The sequence below is a fragment of the Lutra lutra genome, chromosome 7, assembly GCF_902655055.1.
Source record: "Lutra lutra chromosome 7, mLutLut1.2, whole genome shotgun sequence".
Taxonomy (NCBI): Eukaryota; Metazoa; Chordata; class Mammalia; order Carnivora; family Mustelidae; genus Lutra; species Lutra lutra.
Window position 1 is genome coordinate 118,337,575 of NC_062284.1, and position 22,353 is coordinate 118,359,927.

General features: G+C 49.5%; 1 protein-coding gene and 1 long non-coding RNA gene across 10 annotated transcripts in view; one reads left to right on the forward strand and one right to left on the reverse strand.

Annotated features, from left to right (window-relative positions):
- The window catches only part of TTC7B (tetratricopeptide repeat domain 7B), a 247,823-nt gene that overhangs the window by 169,539 nt on the left and 55,931 nt on the right, over positions 1–22,353 (forward strand). For all 8 annotated transcript variants that reach the window (XM_047739337.1, XM_047739338.1, XM_047739339.1 and 5 more), the window contains 2 exons: positions 12,077–12,193; positions 19,109–19,206. In XM_047739337.1, the coding sequence (XP_047595293.1) occupies positions 12,077–12,193; positions 19,109–19,206 (215 nt within the window). The remainder of the gene's footprint in view (positions 1–12,076; positions 12,194–19,108; positions 19,207–22,353) is intronic.
- LOC125105679 (uncharacterized) lies at positions 12,918–15,234 on the reverse strand. 2 transcript variants are annotated; one of them, XR_007128985.1, is made up of 4 exons: positions 14,985–15,234; positions 14,636–14,811; positions 14,351–14,511; positions 12,918–13,967 (listed from the first exon to the last, which is right to left on the reverse strand). It is a non-coding gene; the product is annotated as an uncharacterized LOC125105679 (long non-coding RNA). The 2 variants fall into 2 exon arrangements; XR_007128984.1 differs by having other exon boundaries at positions 12,918–14,511.

Here is a 22,353-nt window from a genome sequence, read left to right on the forward strand (position 1 = left end):
GGAGAAACTGGAACCTTTGTGTTCTGCTGGTGGGAATGTAAAATGGTGCAGCCACTGTGGAAAATAGTATGACAATTCCTCAAAAAATTAAAAATAGAATTACCATATGACCCAGCAATTCCACGTCTGAGTAAGTACTCAAAAGAATTAAAAGCAGGAACTCACATAGATACCCCGCACCCGTGTTCACAGTGGCATTATTCGCAACAGCTAAGAAGGTAGAAGCACCCAACGTGCCCATTGATAAATGAATGGATACACAAAATGTGATACGTACATACAGTGGCATATCATTCAGCCTTAAACAGGAAGGGGGTGCTGACCCAAGCTACCACATGGATGAACCTGGAGGACATCAAGCTAAGTGAATGAAGCCAGTCACAAAAAGACAAATTCTGTGGTTACTCTCATATGAGGTTCCTAGAGCAGTCAAAATCCCACAGACAGAAAGTAGAGCAGGGTTGCCAGGGGCTGGGGGAAGCAGAGAATGGGGCGTTATCATTTAATGGGTTTGGAGCATCTCAGTTTTGCAAGGGGAAGAACATTCTGGAGATGGGTGGTGGTGGCTCAGCAGCGCGGAAGTACTTAATGCCACTGAACTAGACACGTTAAAATGAGAAATTTTATGTCATGTATATTTTACTACAGTTTAAAGGAAAAAATCAGCTTTCCAACCTCTCCCTTTCTACATGTTTAGTGATGGGAGGGTTTCCCGTGTTCTTGGGAGGTTGAGATGAGGTGCCTGGGGCCCTGTCTGCTCCGGGAGTCTCTTGCTCTGGGTCATGAAGCCAGCGCTCTTCTGGGAGGGGCTGGCTAGAGCAGGGAAGCAGCCTCCCCCTGTGCCAGCCTGTTTAGATAATCTTTCTGCGTCTCTGGCGTTGCCCTAAGTGAATGTCGATGCTTGTTAAGAGAGACAGAATACCAAAAAGGCAATGAGAAATGGCTTAGAAACTGAAAAACTGGGTTTTTGAGGCAAGGGTAGAAGAAAAACTAGAAAAGAGGAAATAGAAAAGAAATATATTTGAAGCCCAATTTGCTTATGAGAAGACCCTCCCTTCTCCAGGGACAGGGATGGCCTGGTCCTCAGATTAGCAGTTGTGCCGGCCCAAGCTCTGCTCCCCAAGTCCACGTGCGTGCGGCCAGTCTGAAGTCCTCATGGGAGTGTCCTGCTTCCCTTCCAGAGAGTTCCCCTCTTTCTCATCAGCCACGGGACAGAACTCCTCAGGAGGCCTGGCAGCTGGGACAGGCCAGGGTAGGAGAACCACACCAAAGACATCTATCCCCAGTGGTGGCATGCAGAAGGTTTATTTATTTTGGCGCTTTCCTTTACAAGATCTCAAGTTCTTCTGAGTATCTCATTCAACCGCCCCAAGTATGGAGTATCATCTTCAGGATTCGTGCAAGGCGTTTCCTTAAACCTCTGGGTCCCCAGCACCTCGCCCCACAGTCGGCATGCTGCAAGCGTGAATACGTGTTTGTGCGATGGGTGGTTGAAACTGAAGACCCCGAGGAGTCATCCGGGAGCCTTAATTCATAGCTAAGCATGTGTCGACCTGTGTTTCTTCTGCGGTCCATTTTGGTCTTAATCTGCCAAGTTTGCTGTATAAAATGATGAGTTCTGCCTACTGCATGTGGGTTCTAGTAAAAGCACCCAGCTAGCTGTGCAAAACACATCCAACAGTCCAGATACACAATTGAATGCCAGTGCATTCATAATGATCTTTTTGCATTTTAAGGTCATGAAAGTTTAGTATTTACTATTTGTTTAAAAACAAAACAAAAACACCTGAGAGGAAAGAAGATACACAAGACAATCTCCACATTTATCCCATGAGTACTCTCGTGGGAGTCCCGAGCCAGAAACAGCTGGTGGGGATCAATAACCCCACCTACAGATGATCTGATTCACTGTCCTTTGAATACCTCCCTAGTTAAAGGTCAGGGAGCCCCCGCTTTCTGCTGAGGCCGAGGAAAGCAGCGTCCCCGCCTTCGTGCAGCTCACAGTGACACGTGAGGAATTATTCTGGAAGGTACCGAGGGCCTCAGAGGAAACAAAGATTGCCACCGTGGCCACTGGCACCCCTGGAGAGCAGGGCCCCCAATGAAAGCGCCAGCCCCCAGGGACATGGGTCCTGCTTCTGGTCTCCTTCATGCTGCTGAAACAAAGCCAAACAAAACTAAATCCAACCCTTCATGGCGTAGTCAATGAGAACACGCAGGACATAAAGTCAGAGAATGTGGGGAATGTGCAACAGGCTGGGATTCACAGCGGCAGTTCCCTGGTGGAAGGACTCCAGATCCCAGAGAGAGGCATCATCTACCTGTGGTCCCAGAGAGCTGGTTCAGTTTGCCGGCACCCTGCCTCCTCCTTTCTGGCTCCCATCCTGACTTTGAGTGGAGGGTGCCATTTCGATCCTACAGAGCCTGATGGATCCCTCTGCCTTCGTCACATCTGGCTCTGGGTTCTTCCCCTTGGAGGATCCCCATTCTTTCAGGCTCTGCCATCACCCACTGAAATAGGCCCACATGTCTCCTTTCTTCACTTGAGCCCCCATCCTCAGACCTGAGACTGGGGAAATCGGGGCCATGGGAACTGAGTCAGAACTAAAGACAGGGAAGCCCTCCTGAGGGCTCACTGCCTCCCCCATTTTGGAAATGACCAAGGTCTTTGTGGTTCAGAGAGAATAAACTGGTTTTTGTTTGTCAAGCCAGATAATTTGATGGGAAGACTTACATTCAGATATTTCCTGATCACACGTTTGTTTACTAGATGGCTCCTGGGCCAAGGGCACTTGCTGACCAGCTTCCTTAGTGAAGCGGAGGGCAGGGCGTCCTGGGCCCCTCCCCCCGGGGAGACAGCGCTCCAGAAGCAGTCCTGACCACCCACGTCCACGCTTGGCTGCTTTGTGGGTGGCACCGGGTGAAAGGACTCTCTTCAACAAAAGTGCCAAACGTGGACACTGAGGGAGGTCCTTGAGACACGGGCAATGTGATTCCAGGGGTGTTTTCGTTCACCCCGTCCGTGTTATTTCCAGCTTGGGTGCTAGTTCAGTCACTGGTCCAAGTTGAGATTCATAGCCGAACCGGGAGCAAAAAAAGGGCCAATCCTGGGTTTCTTGAGGTGATTTATTTTAGCTAAATATGTCAGTTGTTTGTTTGTTCTAAAAATACCGCTAGAAGGAAGGGGGCGTATTCCAGATTGTTGACACTTTGACTGAAATGAGAAGCGAAATGTAACTGATAGGGGATCTAACAGGAGCTCCTGCCTGTCATGAAGAGGAGGCCGGGTTAGGATACCGGAGAGGCACAGCCGAGTCCTCGCAGACGGGGTTCGGTCCGCAGCACTCACCCCATCGGGAACGAGGGGCTGCAGAGTTCTGGAGAGCGGTGCTTCTGCTCCAGATACTTGAGTTTGTATGTGGTCCATGCCCCCAGGACCCAGCAGACCTGGAAGCCTGGGCCGAGATGACACTCAGGGTGACAGCGCGGCCAGTGTAGGGACATGCCAAATGACCGCCCAGATGGGCCGGTGCACGTTAGGCAGCATCTCCTTCTCGAGCAACTGGAGATCTTAAAAGTGGCCAGAATTTTAGAACTTCCTCACTGGTTAAAACTCCCAGTCAGAAGTTTGTGGGTAAGCCACGGGGTCAGTTCCTAGACAGGGCTTTAACCCTAGAGAAGAGCCGCACTCTCAAAACCCCCTTTGGTGCTTGCATTGGCAAACCGGCCGGGAGTCGGCGTGGGCTTTAGGGTTTTACAAAGACAACCAGGTACTCAGATTTGACTCCTGAAAAGCTTGTAAACTGGGGGGTTTCTGTCTGGCTGCCTGTGCGTTGACATTTGCTCTCAGAGTACTGTTAGGTCAGCGCACATTTTAAAAATGTTTGGATTTGATTACCTCTTGGGTAGGCAGGCACGACTCCAAATGCTCCCGAACATCTTGAGCTCGGCTCCTGTTTACTTGCCTGATTGTGGAAGACATTGGAATTTCTGTCCCCGAAGAGGACTCCCAATGGCCGTGGATGACCGCTCAGGGCTCTGAAGACTCAGGGTGCCCTGTATGTGGGTGACTGTGTGAATGTGCCCCCTGGGTTAGCACACTGACCCTCCCTGGGGACAGTCTTAGGGAGGACCTGGACCGGGTTCTAGGGCAGCCATCAGAAAACCATCCCGGAAATCCCTCCAGAAGGAATGGAAGCGTTCCGTTCAAGATCATGGGTAGAGGCCCCCTCCATTTGTGGGCTTAATGGAAGTGGTTGATCAGAATTCCCACTGAATTTAAGCATAAAATACTTCCAGAATTCTTACTGGAGTAAAATAAATACAGGTAGAATTTCTTAAGGGGAGGGGCAGTTATGGGAACGCTTTCCTTTGGAGGTCTTCTAAAAAATCAGCACATTGAAGGTTAGGATGGAGAGTTATGAACCAGAGTGGGGGTTCCTGAACTTAAATTTGCACACAGATCACACGGGAGTCGTGATACATGAAGATTCTGGCTCACCAGGTCTCAGGGGGGTTTCCACTGGGGGCTCACTGAGGCTGCCAGCCCCGGACCACCCTCCTGAGTAATGAGGCATTATAGGGACTGCTCAAGACCTTGTCCAGCTTTGGATTAATTGGAAAAATCTATATATTTTTTTCCTAATGAGCCAATGTACAGTGTGTCAGTGCAGCAATGAAACAAGCCAAGTGGTCAAAGAAATTGTCTGTTTCCTGCATCACAGTTGAGAGATGGACCATTCATGCAGCTGATGTTTACTGAACATTCCCATTAGCGAGTCCCTGAGCAGTATTTGATGTCGACTGGGAGTGGTGCCGTGAACCGGTTCCTTACTGCCCATCACTTCCAGCAACCGTCAGAGGACCCTCAGGACGGTTTGAGGCTGCAGCTCTGGGGCCAGCAGAGCTGTAAACCCAGCATTATCGTCCACTCTTGTGGTGGAGGGGACCCTGCTGAACTGTGTCAGCCCCAAGGACTCCCCAGCCAGGCACAGTATGGCTTTTCAGCGACAGTGACTCAGCCCAGGATCAGAGGCTGCTTTTTTGCTGGGAACACCACCATCTGGGATTGGATTGCTTTGACCCCCAGCCAGGAGAGGCTTGGAGACCAGCACGCAGTAGGCCATCAGGAATGTTGGTGACAATGACATTGAGTTAGATTTCCTTCTTGAGAGCCACGCTGAAACCTGGAAGAAACCCCTCGTTCCGCTCTAAGGGGTTGGTTCGATCTATTTGGTCCCATTTCCCTGCCTGACCAGCGAAGGGCTGCTTGCTTCTCAGTCCTTTCAGACTTTGTTCCCAGCTGACTCATCTGGCTTCAAATTTCCATCTATCTGCCCTTCGTCACCACATGCTTTTGGCACATCTCTTTTGATTTCTCCTGCCGTTCTGATCTATGGCTGCCAACCATCTTCTCAATTTAAAATTCCATTTCCACAAACCTGTGCCCCCCACACCAGCCCCCTCTGCCCGACCTGTTTCTTTCACCTGGTGACTGAGTTGCACTTTCTTTCAGGTGACCCTCCTCAGCGCCCAGGTCAGGCTCCCTGGAAGGGAGAGATGGGGATGGTATTCACGGTCCCCATGGCCGTGGCCTCACTTGGGCAGACACCACGTGCTTTTCTTCACAGCTGTTTTGCGTCCCTGCCGACATTCAGCAGATAAACAAAGAGCAGGCTGAGCCCAAGAGCATTCCAACCCAGGCCAGCACAAAATACCAAGTGTTCAAGGTTCCCGTGATTTTCATTCTGAATCAGCTGCCTCGAAGACAGCATTTACAGATCGGCTAATTAGTGTGGGGTTTGTGTATTAATATGCATGTTTCCTCCTTGATGCACTTAATGAGCACATTTTTTTTTATGCTGCCAGATAAGGTCAGAGGGAATCATTAATTTAGTATTTCTCTAAACTTTTCTCATTTACTGTCATCGAGAGTTCTTCAGCAGAAAGCTTTGTAAGGCATATTAAATTTTAGCATTTAGATTGGGGCGCCTGGGTGGTTCAGTGGGCTAAGCATCTGACTCTTGATTTTGGCTCAGGTCATGATCTCAGGATTATGAGATCGAGCTCGGTGTCGGGCATGGAGCCTGCTTAAAATGCCCTCTTTCTTCCTCTCCCTCTGCCTCTCCCCACCTCCCTCTCTGGCAAAAAAAGAACAAATAAAAGGAAGGAAGGAAGGGACAGAGGGAGGGAGGGATGGGAAGGCAGGCAGGCTGGCCCTTTTACCATTATCTCAGGCCCCAGTCTTATATCCCAGATCCCAGACACCACTCCCGGGCATATCGTGGACGCTCACACCTCCTTGACGATGCTGGAGATGTTGTCCATCTGTCCCTCTGATAGACCCCTCCCCAGCACCCCCCACCCCGTGAGGGTCCCACTTCTTCTCTGTGGTCTTCCATGACCCCCAGGCAGAGTCTCCTTCCTTTTGTGCTGCTGTGGAATTTTGTCCGTATATCCGTCCATCATATATCATGTGTACAGAACACTCGACCATGAGGGAAGATACCATGTCTGAGTCCCCTTTGTCGCCTCAAGGGCATAATAGGCACTTTTAAAATGACTGACAAGGGGCGCCTAGGTGGTTCAGTCGTTTAAACATCTGCCTTCAGTTCAGGTCATGATCCCAGGGTCCTGGGATCAAGCCCCGTGTCAGGCTCCCAGCTCAGAGGGAAGTCTGCCTCTCCCTCTCCCCTGGCTCATGCCCTCTCTCTCTCACTTTCTCTCTCTCTCTCTGTATCTCTGTCTCAAAAAAAGCTTTAAAAATAAATAAATAAATAAGAAAATGATCAACAGATTTGAATTTATTCTCAGGTACATTGACATATAGGTGCTCAACGGTACAAATACAGGATTTTAGCAGATTATAAAAGACATTTTATAGATACGAGGTGAGGAAGGAAATAGCTTTCTGCCCGAGGCTGGGGGTCATGGAAGATGTCAGACAGTGGTGTTGTCACAGTTGCGCGTGGGAGGGGCCCTGCAGGGAGGACTTCCGGGAGGTAGATGCAGCACCTTGAGCTCAGTGGGAAGATGTGAGGGTCTACATTGAGCTCAGGGAGTGGCTCTGGGGTCCAGCAGGATGAAACTAAACCAGACTATTCCTCTGGACGTGAGCGTCAAGTCTTTGGGGCAGTTCCCAGGGAGTCAGGAAAGTCTTCCTGAGGAAGATCATCAGATATCAAACCAGGCCCTGATAAAAAGCCAGTTTGAAACGTTCCCTGAGGTGCCTGAGGACAAGTCACAATGCCACACACCCTAGAGCTTCGCAGGGGGGTTGTATCTTCTTTCTAAATTCTACACCAAGCCGAACGCAGCTGTTCTTTCAACAAGTATCTTGGGAGTCGTAAGAAATTCCAAAAATAGGGTAAAATATTATTTCCCTTGGGTTTAATGAAAGTAAAACCTTGATTAACTGAATCCTTCAAATGACTAGAATTTTCATGCACTGAACTTTGGGGTGAGAGAGGCAAGTCACAAAAAACTCAGGCCAATGCGATCTTTTTTTGAAGAAGTTCACATGATGTATCCTAGGAACAGTCCCCCAGAGGCGCAGCCCCATCTTCCTGTGGCCGCGCTCGAGTTCCAGGGCCATAATCTGTCCCTAAACCGGGAATCCTGCCTCATGTTCGTGGCCAGGTCTTTTCTTCTGCTTGGACTCTAAGTTGTTTGAGGGCAAGGGACTATATATATTTTTTTTAAGATTTTATTTATTTATTTGATAGACAGAGATCACAAGCAGGCAGAGAGGCAGGCAGAGAGAGAGGAAGAAGCAGGCTCCCTGCCGAGCAGAGAGCCTGATGTGGGGCTCGATCCCAAGACCTGAGATCATGACCTGAGCCGAAGGCAGACGCTTAACCCTCTGAGCCACCCAGGCGCCCCAAGGGACTATATCTTATACCTACTTTCAATTCACACAGTAACACAGGTCTTCGCATTATCATAGGGTCTTACGTATTTGTCAATGGATTAGAAAATGCTTTCTATTTTCGTTAACATCAGGAGTGCAGTTACAATATTTTAAGTCGCTCTTCCTTGTTTCTTGTTCAGTGGATCTGGGTTCATAGTTCCGGTCTCCCAGTGGCTGGCATTGTCAACTCAGGCAAATTACTCTAGGTCTAACCTGCAAGGTCGGTGTAAGAATCGGCAATTATATTTCAAGTGTCTGGCAGCAGCTGTTGTTCTTAATATGCTTGTCTTGAAAGCAGAAGTTTCCTGGCTTGTCGCTTATTATTCCAGGGTTGAGAGGGCTCGTATTTTCGTATTTTCTGTAATTGCATTTCCATTTGGGAGCTTTAGCTTCTAGTACCTAAGGTTGGCTTTACTGAGGTGGGGGGTGGAGGTAAGGAGCTATTTGACCTGGAAGACGAGTAGATGCCTGAAAAACAAAGATGGATGGAAAAGGTATTCCAGACAGAAAGTATAATAGCATGTGCAAAGGCCTGGGGACATGAGGGAGAATGACATGGAGGAAGCCGATCATGGCTAGAGTGGGAGATGTCCACGATGGACTGTAAGCAGACCGAGGCTGAGCATTTGGGCAGGAGCCAGGTCAGGCACAGCATTGTGTGAGATGCTAGATTTGGGCTATCGGTAACATAGTCAGATTCATCCATCAGCAGGCTTCTTCTAGTCTTCATTAATTTCCTATAAGTTTCAGTGAGTCTCTGAACCAAAACTGTTGTAATTAGGTTGATGACCTTTGAGCCAGATGTAGGGAGTAGGAGTAGACCACTTTCCCAGCACATGACTTCTTACCAAGAGAAACAAACACCTTACTTAATTCATGGTCGGACTCAGCTGCTGTGGCCCATAGACGGTTTCAGCCTGCGGTCCCTTCCACCGGCTCATTCCACATGCAGGAATGTCAACAATGCTGGTTTGTCCCAGGCTTTTTCATGACTTCTTTCTTTTCTTTTTTAAGATTTTATTTATTTATTTGAGAGAGAGCAGGAATGGCAGGGAGGGGCAGAGGGAGAGGGAGAAGCAGGCTCCCCACAGAGCAGGGAGTCCGACGAGGGTCTCATCCCAGGACCCTGGGATTAGGACCTGAGCCGAAGGCAGTTTCTTCACTGACTGAGCCACCCAGGCACCCCCTTTTTCATGACTTCTAGTTTTGTCCTCTGGGTTTCCTCAGTAGGTTGAATCTCTGTTATCTTTGGACATCAACTGCAGCAAACCAGTGCCAATCACTGTTTGTGTTCTCTTCATTTCTGTGCTAATGTGGCATATGCCCAGCCCAATGTTTTTGAACAGTCTTGAAATGTGTGCACAGGGTTCAGCAAATACGATGACAAGCATCGCTTGTCCTGCGTTCAGGACGGTCTCTGCCCATATAGCCATGCTGAAGTTTGGGAACGCAATGAGGAGGAGCAGTGTCCCAGAGGCGGTGCCTCTGTCTCCTGCTCTTATTTGTGTATCCAAGAGAAAACCAGGTTCAGCTTGTCAGGGCCCCCCATTCTGCCCATCGTCTGGGAGGTACCTGACAGCAGCTGCCAGGCTTTGCTTTTGCTCCCCTGCCCATGTTTTCCAGCTCATTCTCTCTGCCAGTCTCTCTGTCATGCTGTTCCTCCTGCTTCACTTCCAGGTGCCTTTCCCATCATTTGTGCTCAGCAGTTCTACTATTGTTCTTCCTGTCTGGTTCTCTGAAATTCAGCCCACACCTTTTCAACTCCATATCCTGAGTCAAGTGTTTGAAAGCTGTTATTTCATGTTAATTAGAAGTTCTTTTCCCAGCCAAGAAGCCTTGCATGCAACCGTTCCCCCAAGTTGAGGCTTAGAGACAAGCTCTGGCATTTTGTACTTGGGGTACAGTTAGAGGACAATTGGACAGTTAGAGCCACACACCACCACATGTAGGGCAGCCTTCCCCATGACCTCACCCCCTCCCTGGGGCAGGTGAACTCCAAGCTTGGCTAAGCCAGAAGAGTTTGCTGTGCCTCCCGGAGAACATCACCACAGTCCTAGGTGGGATCTCCCTTGGCCAAAATTGCTTGGCAGGAGGGTCTCTGGTCTCCGAAAAAGTCTCTACCAAATGCTGCAAAGTGACCCTTTGGCAGCTTCTCCTCCCTTTGCAACACATTTCCCAATTGACCCACGTTTGGTGGGAGATTGTGATGCAAAAAGGCTCCTACCACTTTCTGGACCGGTGAAGACATCAGCAGGAGCTGGCACCTGGCTCCTAAGAAACCCCTCAGAGAACTTGCACTTCTTGAAATGTTCTTGAGCAGAAGGCAAGCCCTGGTCTCACGTCTGGCCTCAGCCTTTACGCCCACCTGCTTGTGGCTCAGGGGTGCATCCTTGCCCTCACCTGGCCTGATGCCATCATCCCAGGTGTCCACAGACCCAGGCTTGAGGAGGCTGCAGCCCTGAGCCCTCCCAGAGCCACCAGCAGCCCCTTGGGCGTCCTCTGTTCCATCTGGAGGGAGTGGGTGGTACGAACCCATTCCAGAGTTTGGGAGGTGATGCATTAGGACCACCCTCTTTCCATCGCCCACTGAGAAAAAAGAGACTTCCTCCAAAATGCCTTCGAATGAGACCATTACATCATGCGTGGTTGAGGAATTCTCTTGTATGTCTAACTTAAATCACTGGATATGCATTACTTAGTCTTCTGTGGTTTGTAGAGAAAGTCAATGAGCAAATGTGGATTTCAGGCTCCCCCCAGCCTTACAGCACAATCTTAGGCACTGTGGAAGTGAGGGGGTAGTGTTCTATTATGGAAGAGAGATAAATACCACCCACCAAGAAGGGTCCTTGCACACCTTGGTTGTGTTGTGAAGTGGCACAGAGGAGGTCTTTAATAGGCAGGAGCTTCTCCCATCTCTTTCTTCTCTTTATTATCATTAACAGCAAACACCAGCTAATGTGATAGAGAGTAGAGTAGACAGAGATGTAAACGTGGTATTATTTGAGGAGGTGGGGTTGTAGCTGGGCTTAGAGTTCAGGAAGAATTTAGGAAAACAGTAGGTTCATACAGATCAAAACTGAGGACACAGCATGTATATTCATAGAGTTAGAAAAGAACCTCGCCTTTGGCCAATCAATTATACTGTAGGAGTACAGGGTCCAGAGGGATGCATGGCACAGAATGAGGTGGTGAGATAGGCGTGGCTGGTGGGCAGGGGGCCTTCGAGGACTCAGTAAGGAATTTTGACTTATTGTTACAAACAGTAAGGAATCGCTGTAGTTTCTTGAGCTGGGACTGAAACTGATTTTTAGAGATCTTCATAAGGTGGTTTCTTATGAGCTGTGCAACTCGGGGGAATAGGCAGACCCTCAGGAAGGTATCTGGGCTCATGCTGGGGCTTCACAAGGGTAGTATTAATGAGCTCAGGGACCAGGGGAGCTAAAGTCTTCAGAAAGGCATAAGTAGAATTTGGGAATGGGATAACCAAGGGGCCGAGAAAGAGAGAAAGGTCTAAGCTTAGCTCACAGAAGGTCTGGACAGAGGGTAGAGCCACTGGTGGTAATAAAAATAGGGAAAAGAGAGTTGGCGATTGTGGAGTGAGCTGGTGAAGTCCTAGTCCTTCAGTAGCAGGTCTGGGAAGCTCTGAGGGGAGAGCCTGAGCCAGACGCCCCCTTCTTTATGTGCCTTTTCGATGCTTATGAGACTTGTTCACCTTCACATGATGAGGATCTTTGTGGAAAGGGATTTGTAGATCATTTATATCAACTGACTCATGTCTTCCATGTAAATCTGTAAATAAATCAAGATTTGGTTTTAATGAATTTTTGAAGTTTTACAAATAAATTGGTTTTGTTTTAAAAAGCAGGCTCTTAGTAAAATCCCCGTGTTCTCAATAAAATCAGCCACTCTGATGCTTTTAAGTTGATCTCATATCATCACGTTGGCTGCACCTGCATTTGCCTTCAATCTACAAGGCCACATATCAAGCTAGGAGTTCTGGAACCCTTGGCCCTTGCTACCACCACTTCCCTCGGATCAAGCCTTTGCCCACCCTATTCTAGAATGAGTGCCGTCACTTCCGGGTCTAGGCCAGGCCATGTGGGTGGTTCTGGTGGGGACTCTCTGGCTTGAGCTGTATTGTTTTCTCCCTCTGTCTCCCCATTACAGACTACTGTTTTCCAAAGTGAAGCTGGAGTCTCTCTGCCGGGGCCCAGATGAGGCGCTCCTCACTTGTAAGCACATGTTACAAATATGGAAATCCTGCTACAACCTAACCAATCCCAGGTAAGAGGCCAGCGGGGCCTGTTTTGCGTGGTTTTTGCATGGGTCCTCACCTCCCGGAGCCGTCTCAGATGGGCACTTGGCAGGCAGGCATGCCCCCTGCCCCCCGTGCACCTCCAGGTCCTCGTGAGCAACAGATAATCGCGGTGGAGCCATACATACTCCATTTGTCAGGGGCTTTTCTCCCAGGGGCTGATGAAGCCCCCAGAATGGGGCTTGCTTATCTTCTTGCTGCCACCGTGACCCATGAGGCCCAAGGCCCAATTGATCTCCACCTGATTTCTCTCAACCATCCATTTATTTAAGTTCCTGGACAAGTCTTAGCATCTTTCTGGTAATTTATGGATAGACTAGTCAATTACATACTTCAGATGTAGGGGGTCTTAGAATAGTATTTAAAAGACCTGCAGAGACAACAGGCCATGTCCTACCAAGGAGAGTAGAGATCACCATGATGGGCAAGATAAGGTGTAATTTTCAAACCATTAAAATCATAACACAAACAAATATAAAATGAGCATGTATCAGAGGTTTTATTTATCTCATTAGCTAACGAGGGAACCAGTAAAATGTTAAGATTCATTCAGAGAAGAATTTGAAAGATAGATATCCTAGGGGCACCTGGGTGGCTCAGTGGGTTAAAGCCTCTGCCTTCAGCTCAGGTCATGATCCCAGGGTCCTGGGATCAAGCCCCGCATTGGGCTCTCTGCTTAGCAGGGAGCCTGCTTCCCCCTCTCTTTCTGCCTGCCTCTCTGCCTACTTGTGATCTCTGTCCGTCAAATAAATAAATAAAATATATTAAAAAAGAAAAAAGAAAGAGTTACTGAAATGAATTTGCAAAGAAATGCAAAAACAGTATTCTTATAGGATAATGAAATATATGGTTTGGGGTTGTCTTTTTACAGGGTGGAAATCAATTTTGTCTCATTTGCCTGCAGAACAGTAAAATGACCTTAATCAGTTGGAGTCAGTCAAGGGCACCCCCCCACCGACTGAAGCCGATTAATCAGGGAAAGGCCCCCTAGTCAACTCCCAAGTCACCACTGAAAGACACCCACTAACCTGTTGTGCCCATTGCAAGTCCTGGGCAGTTTTTCTGGCATCTATTTAAATGACTAAGTGTGTCCTGCCCTTGGAAGGAAGTCATTTAACGAAAAGGGACCTAATAATTCAAGTGCATTCAGACAACAGTTCATACACTTGGTACATTTTTTAAGCTCATAGCAAGATGTATGGACAGCCCACAGGAGGCTCTTAAACGTTGGGAGGCTAAAAATATTCAACACAAGTTGTAAATGTGTACTAACTAACGAAGGATGTCACTTGCCCCTTACAGCCCGCCCCCCGGGGGGGAAGACAACAGGCTAGTGGCCTTGCTATGCAGGCCGCAGGCCCAGGGAGAAGAAAGGTGGGATGGGCGTTAGGGAAGCAGCTGAGTGTAGGAGGGGTGAAAATACTCAAAATGAAATACTCAAAGTGAAAATACTCAAAATCAGTGCCCTCCGTGTTAGGGGACGGGTCCTTGTGAACTAACATTCAGCAGAGTTGTGACCGCAGCCGGGCCTCGTGAGCAGTGCAGTGGGAAGGGAGGGAGCTCATGCTGTCCAGCCCCAGGCCCAGCAGGCAGCCCCATGCTCCTTGCAAAGCTGGAGTCTCGAGAATTAGCCAAGAATCCTCTTCGTAGCTCAGCCCGTGGCATGTGATGGCCCCATGCTCCATCTTCCTCTCGGTGAAAAGATAATCCTGAAACTGGCCTCTTCCCTTTTGCGGATATGTTCTGAAAATAAAGATCATTTTAATTTTTAAAGAATTCCACTTTTCTAAGTCTGTAAGCAGAAATAGAAAATGCCCATGTTATGTTCCCAAAAAGCCCCCCACTCCCAGCCTCTCCGAAGCAGCAGGATCTAGGGAAGTCTTGGCCACAAGCGCCGCTAACAGGAGATCCTCCCCAGGCTGGTTGCTTCCGTCCTGGAGCATTCCTTTGCCCGTACCCCCGTTCAAAATGAGAAAATAAACCCATCAGCCTTCATGTTGCCAATTTTCCCTCCGTTCTCCACACCTCTCCCACCTCCCCACATTTCCTCCCACTTAGCAACCAAGAATATTGGATGTGAGGAGAAAAAAATAGCAGAATTGGAAAGCTTTTTAAAAATACTTAACCAAATGCCTGGGCTGTGTCCATGCTTCCTCCGTTTCCTGAAGGATCCTGCAGGGCCGGAGAACCCTGACTCCGGGCCCAGCGTCTGGAGGGGGTGTGGGGGTGGGCGGGGGAGGACCCATCACCGGTTTGCGAAACTGCTCCCTCCAGGGACTCCCAAAGCCTTGGGGGAGGGGGAGAGGGGTGGTAATTGAGCAGCCCCTTATTAAGGAGCTTCCTGATTATTTTTTTTAAACTTTATTTATTTTCTCTGGGATATAAATAAATGTTTCTCCTGTAGGCCTTACCATTGCGTAAATCTAGACATTCTCCCCAGTATGGTCAGGTTAGACTCTGGCAGAAGAATGAAGCATAAAGAGGGGAAGGCTGCCTCTGGACAAGGGATGGCATACTTCCTCGTTCTCCAGATAAGGCCAACTCTGGGTCCGGCAGCCTCAAGTTCATGATCAGGTCACGCAGGGTTCTAGAAGAGAGTAGAATCGCATGAACAAGTGCATGAGAAGCATCCCTGCTTTACAAAAAAAAAGCAACAAAAACTGGACAGAGAGCATCCTGGTAGGTTTCTGCTCCCCCTGCCAGGGCTCTCCAATCTCCCACCCCCTCCCTGCTCCACCCTGGGCTGGCACAGGCCTCTACCGCGGTGAGATGATGAGGCACAGAGGGAGATCTGAGCAGTAACGGGCCACGTGGAGAAGAGACCGAGCTTTCGTGTCCCCTGCAACTCATTCCCTCTTTATTTTTGCTTGAAGGAAGATCACACTGAGCTAGTCGCTGAACCGAGCCTTAGACGACTCGCAGAGAGCGTTCCACCTGCAGGCTGGGAATGCAGCTCTTGCTGCGAGCAGAATGGTGGGTGGCATTCTCTCGAGTGTACACTTGGCAAGGTGTGTGTCATTTCAGAAGCCTGGATTTATTTGCTGGGTCTGCAGTTTGACTTGCCTTTAGGAGAGAAAGCTGTCTCGTGTTTCGTCTCCTCTCTCTCAGTAAAAGAGCCAGTCCCTTCAGTTCTCATGCCCATTGGCTCAGCCACTCAGAACAGCGTGACTGGGAACCAGAGCCTCACTGGAAGGTTCCGGCAGCCTCCCAGAACGGACAGTCAGCGTTTCAGCTGGGGATGGCAGCACCTTTCCCTGGGCCATCCGTGTGGGCCTTATCTCCAGCCCCTACAGCAGCCTCTGGAGACCGCAAGTCTTCTTTCCATTTTATAGAAAATAAACAAGGCCGAATACGTTGCCTAAATTTTCCCAATTAGATAAGCACTAGAGCTCGGATTCAGGCCCAGGTCTGCGCTGACATCAGAGGCGCCATGCACGCCACCTCTCCCAGTCGGCAGCCAACTTCTTTCCCTTTATTTTTGTTTTCTGTTGGTCCCCACTTCTTTCCTCTCCCCTCGCCCCAGCCACGTGGACCACCTCCATCGAGGAGCCATGTGATCGGAAGACAATGTTTTCTTCCCCAGTCCTATCTCAATCACTTACTTACAGAGCACCTTAAGTTTTTATTTGTAAAAAAAAAAAAAAAAAATGGTTTCTTTACTGTAACCTAAAGTTGGAAGCTGGAAACCCCATCTGGTACCGAATAGTCACCCGTGTTTTGGGAAGATTTTCTTTTTACACAGCGTGCTCTCCTTCCATCTTCCAAGCGGCCCCATAAAGCAGGCAAAGTCCCATTCTTTCACAACCCATTTTACTGATGAGAACTGACAGTCAGGGGTCTTGGGACCTTGCCTGGACTCTTGTTACTCAGCCCTGAGGGGCCTGGAGAAAAATAGGCATTTCCTCCTCTCCCACCTGCCCCGCTCTGGCCTCCCATCCCAGGCCTCTCTCTTCCATCCATTAATGCTTGCCGGGTGCTAGTTCAGAAGCGGGTAGGAACCCGGGTTGCCACAGAGACCCCCAGGCCCTCACCCCAAGCCCACCACCAGCTTGCCTCTTATGTTTAATAGCCTTTGCGGGCTGTGGAAGGTGGACGATTTCCAAGAGAAGCTCCCAGTTTCCAGTATAACTTTACAGGACCGCCACAGGGCTGTACTCTGAATGTTCAATCCTGACGGCGAACAGAAGTCCCCCGCATGCCCGAGTCTACCTGTGGGAATATGGATTTGGGGCTCCTGCCAGTGCCCTCCCCCTAAACCTTAGCACCACTGACTGGGAACGGTTTTCCTTCCCTTCCTGCCGTCCTCCTTAGGAGGCGCTCCTGGCAGCCTCTGGGCCAGGCACAGAAGAGGTGAGGTCACTGGGCAGTGAGGCGGGAGTGGGTGGTCCGTGCCAGGGGCCCAAGCAGGGTCCCACAGGGAGAGAGGAAGGCTTTTGTGAGCGAGACTGGCCAGAGTGAGAGAGGTAAGGAGACTCAAGGGGTGGCCAGGGCCTCCCTTTGCCTCTTCTTCCATATCCCAGGGGTCATCACAAAGACAAATCTTGATTGGTGAAGACTCCACATCCTATAAAGTTTGAACTAAAAATTGCTCAAAGCAAAATTCTCAATCAGTCACAGCATTCAGAGCGGATACAAGAGCATCTCCATTTTGAATAGTGAATTGTTGCTTATGCGCTGTTTTCAAAAGGAACTTTGAAGAAGAACCAAGGACTCTGCCGATAGTTTCTCAGCTGGTGGAGGGGAGGTAGTCAATACAACAGTGGGGAAGGCTCACAAGTTGAGATTTGGGTTTTAGCAGCGGTTTCTTACATTCAGAGCAGGAGGCCCTTAACTCAGCTTCCCCACACCTACCATTGCACTAGAGGGTTGGGAATGAGTGGTCTTCGGAAATCAGCCAGCCACATTCACCTCGGGTGCGTGTTTGTAGGTATATGGATTTACAACGACATCTTCTGAATGTTCTGTCCATATGATCTCAGTTCAGCCTCACACCACTGTGTGTAGGAGAACAATCCTTACCTTCATCTGACAGGGAAGACACTGAGGCACAGGGAGACTAGGACCGGAGTGACCTACTTGTTAGGAACAGACAGAAGATAAGATCCCAGAGCCCTGGCCGGCTTCCATGACCCAGCAGAACATGTGGCCGCTAATCCTGGGCAATGAGACTTGGTGAGATGGGTCAGCCTGCAGGGTTATGGCCAAAGCAAACCCATCAAAAACCTAGGCAAATCCTTTTTCTACAATGCCTAGCACCTTACCATGTGCCCTAGAATCCTCAAGGCGATGCAAAAAATCACTATATTTTGTGACGACATCTTCTGAAAAGCTCTGAGGTGGGGAGCCATTAGAGTATTCGGATCATAACTCTTGGTAATATTTTTCTAATAATTATAATAAAAATACATACATGAACAGACCAGTGTGAGAAATATTCAGTCAGTAATGTGATTCATGAACATTTGCAGCTACTTTTATGTTGTCTTCTGCTCAGAGACAGTTACTGTTTCGCAGTTTTGGAAATAATTAATAGGACAGTTTCCAAAAACTGTGTATCCAAAGATGTAATAAGTATAGGCTGGCAGATAGTCTGTACTGAAGCAAGTTTCCGTCTGTTTCCTGTGGATTTCTCTAACTACATCACTGGACGTGGAAATTACAGCTTGTGAACCATATTAAGTTTCATACCAAATCTTGTTTGTACCGCTTTTAGCAATAGCTGCATACAGGAAGGAAATTGTGTCCCTTTATTATAGAATTTGAACTTCTTAACAAAAAAAACAAAAAACAAAAACAAAAAAATACCATGCCTAGAGCCCCCCGACTGACAAAACAGCTTCAAAGAAAAGCATTATAGACTCAAACCTCATGAGACAGATGTGCTGCTTTTCAGAGCTTCTTGGATGGACTATCATGATAGAAGAAAAAAGAAGAATGCAACTGTTTTTGCTTGCAAGCTTCTTAGAACAAAACAACACCAGCGTCTGTAGGAGCGAAGGTCCCCTGTGTTTCATTCCACGGGCCCAAGGTGGTCTCCCATGTGACTCCCCAAACAAATGGTGCTAAGCCTGCTCTGTAGTGGGGCTGGGGAGGGGGGATTCAGGACAGGAAGCTGCCAGCCTGGGAGCTGGTGCCCGAAGCCTGCTGTATGTGCTATGTGTTCGCAAGGCCCAGCATTCTCTGGCTTCCCATCAATGGACAAGTCAGATATGGGCGTGGGGTAGTGCATCCCCAGCTCCTCCAGTGACCAGCAGCTCCCTATGTGATCTCGTGACTATTAGATAGGCCACGGCTGTGATTGCCCTTTGAAAAGTAGGAGCCATGGGTTCTCAAATCTAGCTACACATTGGAGCCATCTGGGGAGCTCAGAAAAACGGGGACCTCGCCAGAAATACTGATGCATTTGGTCTGGGGAGAGGCCTTGGCATAAGGGTCTTCTAGAAATGCCCTGGGTGTCTTCCCTGGGCAGGGAGGGCTCAGCTGTAGACTGTTGATTTGTAAGACAATTCAAGGGCGGTGTGTTTATGGGCTTGAGGAGTTCCAAGACTTCCTACACGGAAGGCCAGTCAGTTCCCCATTCGAGGGCGGACGGAGAACCTGGCTTCAGGTTTTCAGTTTTGTATCTTACAATGACACCAAAGAGGCTAAAATTAGCAAGAGTCTGTGGGTGTAGTTTAAGCGTGTTTGTGATGGTGAACATGGAAAGGGATCCCAGTCCCGGCCAAGCCTGGACACAGGATGCCTGGTAGGCAACGGAGAGGGGCTAAGGAGCGTCCCAAACGCACAAAAATTTTTACTGCACATCAGGGGTTGGCAATGGTTGATTCTGTGTCTCTCCCTCTGCCCCCTTTCCCATGACTGACCTCTGCAGCTGTGTTTTGCAGTGATTCTGGACGTGGGAGCAGCCTCTTAGATAGAACCATTGCTGACAGACGACAGCTTAACACAATTACTTTGCCAGACTTCAGCGATCCCGAGACAGGTGAGAATAACAGACCAGAGGGGACGGAGCGGTGTCCGCGAGTGCGTGGGGCCTGGCCCCGAGTGGCGAGTGGCGTGGAACAAAGACTGCCAGGGCCGGGGCTCGGAAACGCTCCTCACACTAAGAGGTTAAACTCAGTCGAGGCGTGTTTTCTCCAGTGTCTTTCCAAGTGTGTGTTCACAGTGGGGGACACGCTGGTGCCTGGCTGGCACAGTTCTTTGAGATCTTTCTATTTTACCCCATGCTCTCAAAGCCTCAAATTCAAGACTAAAATTAGATTTTTCACATCCCCATGAAGCTCCCCCTCTGCTTTTCGGTTTCTCCCTCTCTAAGTTTCAGATCTTGTTGAAATCAGGTTTTGATTTTTAATCAGTTGAACATAGGAACATCCCTCCCCCGTCCCCAGCAAAAAGGCCCTTTAGGGACACAGGTGGGTCCTGAGCTTCTGATTCTCCTGTCCCCTGAGCAAACGTGTACAACCTTGTCATTTGCGTTTCCGCATTTGCCTGAGTACAGAGGAGTAAATACGCCTCTGTCGTTTTCAAAACTCCAAACAAGTAATTCTAATAGTTCTACCGACTGTTCAGTAGCTATTTGGAAAGAAGTTCCCCTCTGCTTCAGGCCTCAAAGGTAGTTCCAGAGCATGATTTGAAAGAAAGCTGGTGCTGGTGCTGTTGCTTCTTCAGCCCCCCACGCCCCCCCTCCCAGAGGGCCTGTGTAAGGCTTGCTCTCCATCCGGGTGTGCCTCCTCTTTTCTGGCTGGCTTCGTGAAAGGATTTGCCAGGTCCCTCTCCTGACCTTGTGACAGTCCAGCCCCTGCCCAAGTCCTTCCAGAGAAAGCCAGAGAGCAGCCCACAGGTATGCACAGCCATCTCCTGAAAAATCTTGGCCCTGGCAAGATGGGAGAGAGACCACCTCTAGAAGCCAGCTGTGCTCCTCACCAAGCCCATGCCCACAGCTGCCTGCAGACTGCATTCCTTTGCTAGGCTCCCTTTGACCAAAGTTAAGGTCAGCTTGAGAAGTCTGACCCCAGGGCCCTGGGGCTCCCAGCTCAAGAGAGTGTTGGGTCTTGGATGCCACGAATTGCAGATCAGTGCAGGTGAACAGGGCTGGAGGCCACTGCTCAAAATGCAAACTGACAAAGCCACAAACTCAGCCCCTGCAGTGACCTGCCCCCTACAATCCCAGCCGCCGGTCCTCCATGGACCAGCAGTCCTGGTGGGGGAGCCTCTGACTTTGCATAGCACAGCAGTCCTCCTAGAGACACGATGGAACCCCCTCATTGCTGGAAAGGGAGGACAGGGCCATAGGCTTTAGCCACTGCGGGGTGAGGCTGGGACACAGTTGGAGGGAGAAGGAGGTGAAGCTCACTAAGGCACCAGCAGCAATTTTGGCTGATTCAGAACAGCTGCCGCGCCTGCCCGGGGCTGTCTCCCCCCTTCTGCCCCCTCCTCAGGATCCTGTGAGGACAGTCCTACTAAATTCAGGCCCCTTTCCTTCCAGCTGGCCTGGACCTTAATTTCCCCTGCAGTCCCAAGACTCGAATGCCACATCGCATCGAATACAGATTGTGGCAGAACAGAAGCGAGGCCCTTGTTATTTGTTCTCCCCTTTGCCCCGTGGGACATTTCCCCTGGAGACTTCAGGAGTGTCCCCGGGCAGGTTAGACCTTCTGAGATGCGGGAGGGTCCAGGTGAGGTGTATACAGGGCGGGGCGCAGTGAGGGCGTTGCCGCACTCTGGTCCCTAGTGGGGTTGGGGCCTCTGCTCCGTCCCTCCCGCTGGGAGCCCAGGGGGTTGGAGTGGGGCGCTGACACAGATGCCCTAGGACAACAGGACCATGGCACCACCTCCAGGCCTGGCCACTGGCCATTTTACTGTTGTTGTAGGATCCCTGCCAGACGATTCCTGTAGGAATAGTCTTTCACCGGTCCTGCCCTCAGAGCCCCCAGTTATTGGTTTACACACCACTACCTACTTACCCAGGAGGCCAGGGAATCAGAAATGGGGAAGGCCACATTAGGAGGGCTTATCAATGCCAACTGGTTGTAAATGAGGGTAGAACACTCTGAAATGACGATTGAAATCAAAGAGACTAAAATGAGGAAGATGCATCTAAAAACAGAAAGTATGCCTCCATCTTGATTCCTAGAGCCCAGTTTCCTGTAGTTCAGCCCGGGGGGGAGGGGGGAGGGACAAGCAGAGGGCCAGCACACTCTCACTTGTACACCTCTGTGGATGGCCTGACTTGGGAATATCCCGCAGAGTCTAAGTTCTGATTCACAAGGTGCCATAGAGAAGTTTAGCTCCCATCCCTGCACCTCCATCTTGTTTTTCCCTGAAGGTGACCATTTTTATTAACGTTGTGGTTGCCCTTCCAGTGTTTTCTTCACGCAAACAATCATAGATAAGATTTCCCATGTTCCCCTACGTCAAAATTAGCATAATGCTGTGTAGCTGTGCCATCGAGCACCTGGCACTTTTCAGTTCACGCACGTCCCAAAGACCCTTCCATAGCCACCTGCAGAGAACATCCACGGCCTCTACGGCAATGTGGCATTCTGTGACACGGGCTTCACACTCCGGGCTTCTCCATCCCATCTTCCTCCTTCTCTTTGCCACGGTCTTCAGTGCACGTGAGGGAGGAGGTTGGCCAGTTTTGAATGGCACTGCTCATTTAGGGAAGCAACTGGGCTATCGAGGAAAAGAGAAAAGGAACTTATCCAAGGTAAAAATGGTCCCAAATTGAAACAAAGTGACTGAGGTCTGCTGTGGTGTGAGAGGACCCAGCCCTAGCAGGGGACAGCTCGCTGATAGTATTGGTCCGTGCCCCACCTGGTGCTTCTCTCCTTTCCTGAATTCCCTAATTTAAAGGGCCCGGGCATCTGACACGAGCGAAGCCACACAGTGCTGGCATCCACAAGGACGTGGCCAAGGCCATGGTGAACCTCCACCACCATGACCCTGTCCATTCTCCATCACCCAGGGTGCAGATAGAGAGTCCTTTGTGAAGCCACAGGCCCTCTTGGGTCCCTTTTTTTTGTGTTCCAGAACTAAAATGTATTTCCTTTTTGTTTTTGTGTTTTTTAATTTTCTATTGTGGAAAATATTCAAATATATTGCAACAGAAGCACCAATATAATGAATC